Source organism: Rana temporaria, chromosome 11 (genome assembly GCF_905171775.1).
Source record: "Rana temporaria chromosome 11, aRanTem1.1, whole genome shotgun sequence".
Taxonomy (NCBI): domain Eukaryota; kingdom Metazoa; phylum Chordata; class Amphibia; order Anura; family Ranidae; genus Rana; species Rana temporaria.
In genome coordinates this window covers 58,818,796-58,828,909 of record NC_053499.1, presented here as the reverse complement: position 1 = coordinate 58,828,909, position 10,114 = coordinate 58,818,796, and the positions used below count along the sequence as shown (strand labels likewise).

At 43.2% G+C, this 10,114-nt stretch overlaps 1 protein-coding gene across 3 annotated transcripts in view; it reads right to left on the bottom strand.

Annotated features, from left to right (window-relative positions):
* Window positions 1-443: 443 nt before the first annotated feature.
* The window catches only part of PHRF1 (PHD and ring finger domains 1), an 83,676-nt gene continuing 74,005 nt past the window's right edge, over window positions 444-10,114 (bottom strand). For all 3 annotated transcript variants that reach the window (XM_040328612.1, XM_040328614.1, XM_040328613.1), the window contains exons 16-20: window positions 9,578-9,909; window positions 8,368-8,545; window positions 7,421-7,476; window positions 6,219-6,347; window positions 444-1,118 (exon numbers count right to left, since the gene is read on the bottom strand). In XM_040328612.1, the coding sequence (XP_040184546.1) occupies window positions 969-1,118; window positions 6,219-6,347; window positions 7,421-7,476; window positions 8,368-8,545; window positions 9,578-9,909 (845 nt within the window). In that variant the 3' untranslated portion in view covers window positions 444-968. The remainder of the gene's footprint in view (window positions 1,119-6,218; window positions 6,348-7,420; window positions 7,477-8,367; window positions 8,546-9,577; window positions 9,910-10,114) is intronic.

Sequence of the window (10,114 nt, the reverse complement as noted above, 5' to 3'; positions counted from 1 at the left end):
TACCATTGGAAATTATGAGGAATGACAAGTCACACAAGTGTGAACAGGTCCTAAGCCAACAATGAAAATTAAACATTTTTCTTCATTGTTGCCATAAGAGGCTATAGGGGGAGACGGAATAAGTATCTGCCATTGTCTTTTAGAGCATTACTATCATACAGAAATTAGCTGTGTGATGGACTAAACAATGGTCTCCTAAACTATTTTATATTTATAAGTGTATGTGGTAAGAAACACCTTTCGCATAGACCCTTTTATGAAAACTATATAAATTTGATATAGTAGCCCTTTAATGCAGGAAGTGCCCACAGATATAAAAACTTGCCAAAAGGATGTTAAAGAGGAACTATATTCCCACTTACAAGGTGCACAAGGATTCACTAGAATAGGTATAAAAAATAAAATAAAAAAAAAAAAAAAAAAAACAACCCAAAGACAAAAACTTTGAAACAATTAAAATTTGATTTATAAACTGTCCTTTATACATATTACTTTGTCAAAGGACAAACTTTATTCCAGAACATTTTCTTCTATCGCTCTGAATATAAAGCACTGGGTCCCCTTCTCAGTTCCTCCTTTGGCAATTAAAATAAGTGTATCCATAGCCATCAAAAATAGTTGTTACAAATTCCTCCTTCTGTATACACCTCTGTAAGCACAGAGAAATTGTAGGGGAAATGACAACGACCTCCACAGTAATCCCAGTTTTGATGCCAAAGTGTTGAAAAGTCATCGCTCAGGACCTCCTCAGTGCCTTGGCACATTGGTGGGCCACTGTGAAACTTCACATGACTGTCAGATGATTGGTGTGCAGTTTATGGCAACAAAACCATCAAATCAAAATCCAAGATGAGCTTATCATTGAAAACAAAAAAGGACAGTGTCCAGAATCATCGTATTATACAAATCTTCCACTGTGACATCTAGCAATCTACGCTGTCTAGGTTTCGAACATGACAACACTTTCTTCATAATGGTGAATCTGGCCCGAAGAGGTGATCATCTAATCCTCCTGACTTCTTACTCTTGTTTCTAATATGCTTGTACTTGTCCACATAGCCTTTCACTAGGTTCACCACTTTGACTGGATTAATTTCCCCACTCTTGCTGTGGCAGATCTAGGAAAGAAGATAAATACATTGATTTGTCTCCACCAATACCGTTAGGGGTCACTTAAATGACTAACAATACATGCCATTACAATGATGTAATACTACCCTTATAATTTATATAAAGAGTACTTTATGCTAAAACTGAATATGCTGCAGCAACTGGTTTTGGTCAAGTTGCCAGGCACTGCAGGAAATAAGCCAAAAACATGCCATTAAAAAGGAAACTATGATAGTCTTTGGGAAATGTTATTTGAAATTTGCTTAAAAAAAATATACACAAGCTGAAAAACTACATTTAACATTTTTAACAAAATATTTTTACAGGGTAGCATTGCGACATTCTGTTTTAAAACAGCTTGCATCTCAACCCAGTCCTCAAGTACACCCCAAACAGGCCATGTTTTGGGAATTTCTTAGATAACATAGCTGTCCAAAATACCGGTTGAGGGTACTTGAGGACAGGGTTGCGAACCACTGAGCTAGAAGGAGGATGAAGGGGTTGTGTTTCAATTCAGCACAGAAACTAAGAGCATGAGACTTCACGCAGCACAGCACTTGCAAACTGGCTGCAGATGAATATAAATACAATATTTAGAGCAACGTTTCATATTTGCCTGATTAATAAGCCATAAATCACTTTTAAAAGTATTTTTTAATACTTAAATCAGAGCTACACCAAAAAGGGGGAAATTGAGGTTTTGGGAAAGAGCAGGGGCCAATGCTTTTAAAGACTCCACGTCTCCTCCCCCATTTGGCAAAATATCATCGATAAATCTAAACAAAACCACCCCATGTGACAAAAATATTGGGTGTTCAAAAAGTGTAAGAATTTATATCAATCTGTAGAACAGTTTGTGAGTGTTTCTGAATGGCTCCGGTGCTCCCTCTGGCCAAATGCGGTACTGCACACTGCAGAGGCTTGAATCCTGCTAGTTTTGCGAGACACTAGCAAACCGAGTCAGGATTTTTTTTTAATAATCACTCGTATTGTTTGTTAACCACATTACTCGCAAAGTCAAAAAGAGAAGTGTGTTTTCAAATATATGATTAAACAGGAGCTAAATGCTATAAAGGGTTTGTCTCAACATACAGGGTTATCAAGCTGGCTGATCAGGGCGGCTCATTGATTGTCATAGAAGACAACGCCGTACTGGTACGGCAAATTGAGCAGCTGAGCCAAACTGCGACGGCTGGCCGGCAAGTGGTCAGGAGACACCAACGATTTTTTGATTAAATTGAGCAATGTGACATTACCACAACAATCCGTTTTAGTTACCTGGGATGTAGCGAGCTTATATACATCATGAGTAGAGGTCGACCGATATGGGTTTTTCTCTGGCCGATGCCGATATTTAGAAATCGGGGCAGCCGATGGCAGATATATGATGCCGATTTTTGCGGCCGATATTTTGGGCCGATTTTTGGATTGGGATGCATTGTGGAGGAGGATGGATGGTGGTGGGCGTGGGTGGGAGATGCGCTGTGGAGGGGGAAAGATGGTGCTGGCTGTGCGTGGGGGATGCATTGTGGAGGGGGATGGCTGGATGTTGCTGGCGGTGGATGTGTTGTGGAGGGGGATGGATGATGCTGGCCGTGGGTGGGGGATGCGTTGTGGAGGGGGATAGATGGATGGTGCTGGCCGTGGGTGGGAGATGCGTTGTGGAGGGGGATGGCTGGATGTTGCTGGCCGTGGAGGGGAAGAGATGGATGGTGCTGGCTGTGGATGGAGGGAAGGGGGTGGATTGATGGAGCTGGCCGTGGGTGGGGGATGCATTGTGGAGGGGAAGAGATGGATGGTGCTGGCTGTGGATGGAGGGAGGGGGGTGGATGGATGGAGCTGGCCGTGGGTGGGGGATGCATTGTGGAGGGGGATGGATGGATGGAGCTGGCCGTGGGTGGGGGATGCATTGTGGAGGGGAAGAAATGGATGGTGCTGGCTGTGGATGGAGGGAGGGGGGTGGATGGATGGTGCTGGCTGTGGGTGATGCTTTGTGGAGGGGGATGGATGGATGGAGCTGGCCGTGGGTGGGGGATGCATTGTGGAGGGGAAGAGATGGATGGTGCTGGCTGTGGATGGAGGGAGGGGGGTGGATGGATGGTGCTGGCTGTGGGTGATGCTTTGTAGAGGGGGGTGGATGGAGCTGGCCGTGGGTGGGAGATGCTTTGTAGAGGGGGGTGGATGGATGGAGCTGGCCGTGGGTGGGAGATGTATTGTAGAGGGGGGTGGATGGATGGAGCTGGCCGTGGGTGGGAGATGCTTTGTAGAGGGGGGTGGATGGATGGAGCTGGCCGTGGGTGGGGGATGGATATATATAAAATGTGTGTGTATACAGGAGTATGTATACGAGTTTGTATACAGGAGAGGGGTGTGCTCTGACATGTACACACTGTTCCCTCCAGCACTGCCCATTGGATGACACCTGTGAGCTCCCACGTGAGTAGAGTACTATCACTAGAGAGCCGAGGCACCTATCATAGATAATATGAATACTGTACATTACCCCAGTATCAGGCTGCCAGCCTCCAGCAGCACGAGAAATGAATCCCTCAGCCACGCTGCTGGTAGCCTCAGCCTGCGCGCCGGCCCCGCCCCCCTACCTCGGCAGCTGCAGTAGTTGTCTGTGCGAAGAGATCACAAAAGCTTCCTGCATGCTGGGACGGTGGCGAGATTACTGAACATGGGCTCTAGGCTACGGCTGGAGCTGTAGCCTAGAGCCCATGTTCAGTAATCCCGCCACCGTCCCAGCATGCAGGAAGCATTACATGTGTGATCTCCGCACAGACAACTACTGCAGCTGCTCGGGCTTGTGACATGTTTGCTTTCTGCTACAGCCCGCCGAGGTAAAGGGGGGGGGGGGGGGGGCCGGCGCGCAGACTACCAGCAGCGTGGCTGAGGGATTCATTTCTTGTGCCGCTGTAGGTGGAGCGGGACTTAGTGTGGCAGCCGAAAATCGGCCGATTTTTTTTACAATAATCGGCCGATGCCGATCTCTTAAAAACGGTCAAATATCGGCCGACCGATATATCGGTCGACCTCTAATCATGAGATTGGCATATATGCCACAGTGAAACTTTTACAGTCCCGTGCTCTATATAGTGAGGCACTATACTCCAACCAAGGATTGGTAACTGCTGATGGGGACACCAGTGTCCCCATCAACTATGATGGGGACGCTGCTGATATTTTATACATACATATTTTTTTTTGGCCCCCGAATACTTGTAAAATCTACAATGTGGCCCTTGTGTTGAAAAGTTTGGAGACCCCTGGCCTAGGCCATCTTTATGTACAGCATCACTTTGTTTTCCAGATCCTCAGAGTTCTTTGCCATTAGGTGCCATTTCGAACTTCCAGTAACCAGCAGGAGAGAGAGTGAGCGTGATACCACCAAATTTCACAGACCTGAGATCTTGTAACACTAGCGAGTCACATGACACCGGGGAGTGAAAATGGCTAATTGGGCCCAATGTGGACATTTTCAATTGGGGCATACTCCCTTTTGTTGCCAGTGGTTTAAACATTAATGGCTGTGATGAGTAATGAGTGTTGAGTTGTTTTGAGGGGACAGCAAATTTACACCGTTATACAAGCTGTACACGCACTACTTTACATTGTAGCAAACTGTCGTTTCTTCATTGTTGTCACATGAAAAGTTATAATAAAATATTTACAAAAAAGTACTCACTTTTTCGAGATATTGTATATATGTTTTTCAAGATATTGTGTGTGTATATATATATATATACACACACACACACACACACACACACACACGTTTTATAGATTTCCCTTTATGTATACTTTATGAGACCGAGCTACTTATGCCCCAAACTTTATTAAAAAAAAATCAGATATTCAAATTCTGGGCTAGAGGACACACAATATCTCCACCTGATCATTTAACTCTGCTAAACTGTATACAAACTTCACTCATATCCTTACGCCATTTTCTTGGTCCTTTATTTTTGAGTACTAATGGTGCCTTAGTTTATACTTGGTTGGACTGTACTTTACCATACTTATATAACGCATTATGATTCTCATATTATTAGGCTCTTATCCCTTGAGCCATTCATTGATGCACAGGCACCTGGATGCCTCCCGGTGGCGTTGAGAGATGCTAAATATTCTGTTGATTTTTTTGCAAGTTGAAATTGTAAACTAATGTAAATTTATATGCAACTATCTATTGCCATTTACGCTTTTGAATATCTTTGTTTATTATTAATGGATATTTTTCTTTGAGAACCTATTATTTCTGTCCACCAGAAACCTCTAAAGAAGTCTCTCTCTCGGTGCCTCAAAGTCCCCTCCCTGGTGCTGTTTATTCATAATTTGCCATAAGGAATTGGCACCTTTACCTGTGAGACCCATAAGGCACAAGAGGTATATTTAGATTCCACAGACCAGACCATTACCCAAGACACTAGCAAAAAACCGAAGCCTTGCCTAAAACTACTTTCACAATGAAGGTGTTTTAGTGCTAAAAATAGCCTGAAAACCGCCTCCCATGTGTAAAAGCCCAAGTACTTTCACACAGGGGCGATGCGCTTGCGGGACAGGAAAAAAAAGCCTGCAAGCAGCATCTTTGGGGCGGTTTGGGAGCGCTATACAGTGCTACTAAACTGCCCCTGCCCATTGGAATGCATGGGCAGCCTGAAAAGGGATTTGGAAGCGCTGTAACACGGGCAGTTTTAACCCTTTTAGGGCACTTAAAGCCCCGCTAGCAGGCAGCTAGCAGCTGAAAAGCGCAGCTAAAACTACAGTAAAGCACCGCTAAAACTAGAGGAATTTTACCGCCAACATGACACGGCCCTCAGTGTGAAAGTAGCCTAACTGGGAGGGGTTATGGCTAGGAGAGGATCGCCTGCTTTTTTGCCAGTGACCAATCAGCAGAAGGTGGCATAACCCTATTGTAAAGAAGATAAAGTTCCCCTGTGTCCTGGGATGTACAATGAAAAAATAGAATTCCTGTTTAGCTGTATTGCTGTCTGAAGAATCTTTACCTTACTTTTTGTCCTAGACACACCAGGAATAATGAGTCACCTGAACAGGACAGTTGCCTTTATCATTGTGGTGTGTTATATATTACAAATCTCACCCACCTTCTGTACTGCTTTCCGCAGGATCTCTTTGTATTCATCCTTGGTGATTTCCCTCTTCTGGTAAAATGGTTTGATGGCCAGCTTGACCTCTTCGACTGCTCGTTCCTGTATGTGAAGTTTCTTCATGTACTATAAAAAAAAAAATAGAAAAAATGTAAAAGGGGAGAAGAAAATTGACATCATGCAAATCATCATCTGGCTTCCTCAGTGTTCTCATGGGATGAGCCATATATTTTCTCTTCAACGCCTATTCCACGAAATATAAAAAAAAAAAAAAAAAAAAAAAAAGAAGGACATGGGGCCTCGGGTACTTATTTACAAAACTAGATGGCAATTCTATCCCATCCAGTCAACCCACTAGAAAGCCTTCCACTGTAGTGAATTTGATAAAGTCCATACTGTGCAGGCCACACAGTGAAGATATCCAGAGAGAAGCCCAAAAATTGTTCTGCTGTATTTTGCTTTATCCAACAGGTACTGCTACATAAACTGAGACCTCAGCTTTAGCAAGTCCAGGAATTTAGTCCCAAGTGCTTCGCATATTCAAAAAGGTACATTCACTATTGGACACCTTTTAAAAGAGAAGTAAAAGTTGTTTTTTCCCCCCTGATGATACTTACTAAGGGTGGATGCAGCATTGGTTCAGTGCTGCATCTGTCCCCCACTGCCTCTGCACGGAGAACCAAGCTTTTGAACATTGCCAATGGTTCGGTTCTCTCAGCTCCCCGAGCAGGGAGCTGCTGGCCTGTCAGTCAGCAGCTCTCCGCTCTGCCCCCCTCACTGGATCGCCGAGCTGTGATAGGTATATCAGGATATACAGCAGGATACCCGGCGGAGCTAGAGCTCAGAGCGTCCTACTCCATCGGCTGCAAGCCACGCCCCCGCCGAGCTGTGTAGGTGCGGGGAGCGGCCATCTCAGGCTCTCAGCGGCTCACTGGGAGGCTGAGACGGACATCAATCCAGGCACCTGGGGTATCCAGACTTCATTGTCGTGATGATAGGGTGCCTGGACCGATTCCTGTGATGTCAGCAGAGAGCGGACTTCAGACCGCTCATTGTTGAAAATGAGTCATAGGAGTGCAAAATAAATTGCACTTCTGTGCCAGATAGGAGAAGCCCAGCCAAACAAGCTCAGACTGGACTTCTCCTTTAAATAAAAATGGAATGTGAAACAAATGTGAGAAGAATGCACAAAATCTTACCTCTTCATTTTTAACCACCTCTTCTTTTTTCAGTTTTGATTTTCCCTTTCCTTCACCTAGAGCACCACATAACAAAATCATAAATCAAGCATCCTTTTACACATTTTTAAAATCATCAAACCATACACTCAACCCACACATGGCTGTCCTTAGAAGCTTCAGGTTTGGCATATAAAAGCAGAAAAAAAAAAAAAAAAAATACCCTTTCAGGACAGCAGAGAAAGATTCAGATAAAATCCCTGGGTAGCTTTTTGGAAAAAGAATGATTCTAAAACAGTCAGTAAATAATCTGCAAAAAGCATCCAATCTTTTTAAATGTAGTAAAGAGAAGCACATTTCAGTACAGATTACTACCTACTGACAGGGATCAACTGCCCAAGGATCAGTGTGTGTTACTAGGTCACATTTTTAGCTATCTGCATGAACTTTATTTCTACCAAACTACCTGTCAGGCAGGCAGGACGAGACACTTCCATATACATTCAGGCAATAAGAAAGGCATACGCGCATTATAAGCAGAAGGCTTGCTTTTTGTTATTAAAATAAATTAAAATATTGACATACTAAAAAGACGTTGTCAGTGTTAAGGCCCCAAATACCATAAGGATAGACATCAAGACAGAACTGGGGCCGGACTCACGTAGTACTGAACGTCCAAAATCCAATGACGAGAGTAAAAATCTAGCACCAGAATGTCTTGGTATTAAAAATGTATCTATCTTTATTTAATTCATCAAACTTGTTTCAGCCTCCTACATAGGCCTTAGTCATAATCATTATGACTAAGGTCTATGTAGGAGGCTGAAACGCTTTTGATGGATTAAAGATATCAAATTTTTAATGCAGAGGCATAGTGGTCTCGGATTTTTACGCTTCATTGTTAGTGTTAGGCCTTGGAACTGTTGAAATGTCAAGAAACTGAAACAACTGGACGCCAATAAATTTACCTGTGCTTGCCGCTTGCATTTTCGGCTCATTAGTTGCAGCCAGACTGCCAGCTTTTGGGGTTTGGCTGAGGACTGCTTGGCTGCTCTGAACCACACATGGCGCTGTGGGCTCACTTACAGGGGCAAAGGGAGGAAAGATTGGTGGGAGAGGTAATGGAGGCAAGGTCTGTGGAAATACCTGTGAGAAAACAGGACAAATATTAGCAAGACTTCAAGTAAAAATCCTTAGATTTGTACACATTAGGACAGAGCGATGCTAAGGAAACAAAAGAAAACCTTTGCCTGGAAGTTCACAGCTATATCTTACCTGCCTGTTTAGCGACATAGTAAATTCTGTTGGCATGCACTGTTGATGCACAGCAACAGCATTTATAATTGCACACAAAACAGTTGGCTACACTGTAGACTGCTTTCTGAAAGCTCTGCACTGGGTATTGCACAAGCCTGTGCACATTACAGGCTCCTCATTTAAAGAATTAGGTTACATTACTGTATAATTAAGATATGCAGCGTTTCCACATTCAGAATAAGGTGTAGCACAGTACAGCCTTCCTAGAACAGAAGGTATTTCTTATTAGAGTATTTCTTATTTCAGGACCATGGGCAGAGCCATGCAAGTCAGGCAAATACCATAGCCAACTATGCATCCAGAACCACGGGTGTAGAGTGCAGATACAAAATGAAAATTTATAAAGCTATTTATTTCGAACTGCATCATCTTTAGGCTTGTTAATCATCAGTGCAGTGTATAGAAACCATGATTTTTAGGGAGAGGAAAGTTCTGCTTTCTTGCAGTGAACCATGAATTAATTAGTCATAGCTTAGTCTTCATGGATCCATTCGGTGATACACAACACTTATATCACAGTAACAGGGGCTGCAGTAGGTCTGCACAAAGCTCACCTTGTAACCTCTGACAGTTATTAGTTGCTAGGAAAGGTTTTAACTATAAAACTACTTGGATTGCTACTATTTTCTTTGCATGGACTACCCTTCTCAACCCGTGCGTATCAGAGCACCTGGTAAATAGGCTGAGCTATGATCTCGGATGTCTGTCAACTCTGTGAATGTTATGATAGTGGCTGTATGTCATGATACTGCTCATCTGAAACAAGGATATTATGTCCTGAAGAACCAATTTATACAAACCATAACCTTGTATGAAAAAACTAGGTAGTGTAGTTTTAAAATTAGGCTAAAGTAAGGGCACCTGCAAGGGCGTATCAGTTGCAATCCAGGGGACTTGACTGCCATCTTTCGCAGGAGCTTGTGCAGTGTGCCAGTCTACCGTATGGATTGCAGGTTTGTCTTCCGGCTTATTCACAATGTGTGTCGGGGATTTGATGCCAGCGTCCCATGAAGCTTGAGTTAAGGATTCTTTCCTGGAGTCTTGTGTGGTTTTGTCTGGTAGTGTCCAGGTAACTGAAGTGGATGTCTCACTCTCACTAGTGGGGTCAAGTTCATAACTGGATACTTTATCATCTGTATGCTTCTCTGGGGATAACCAAGACTCATCATGCTGAGTGTTGTTGAAGGGGGAAGCTTTAAAGATAGAAAAACAATACAACTGATATAATTCATATAACCAAAAAAATGAAATGACAGAGATTATATATAATATATAAAATGTACAAAAGACAACAATAATGAAATTTCACTTCCTATTTATTAAACTACAACTCCATGATTATTCAGGCAAGCTATTTGTGGTAAAACAAGGAGTTTATTAATGTACCACAATGCATGA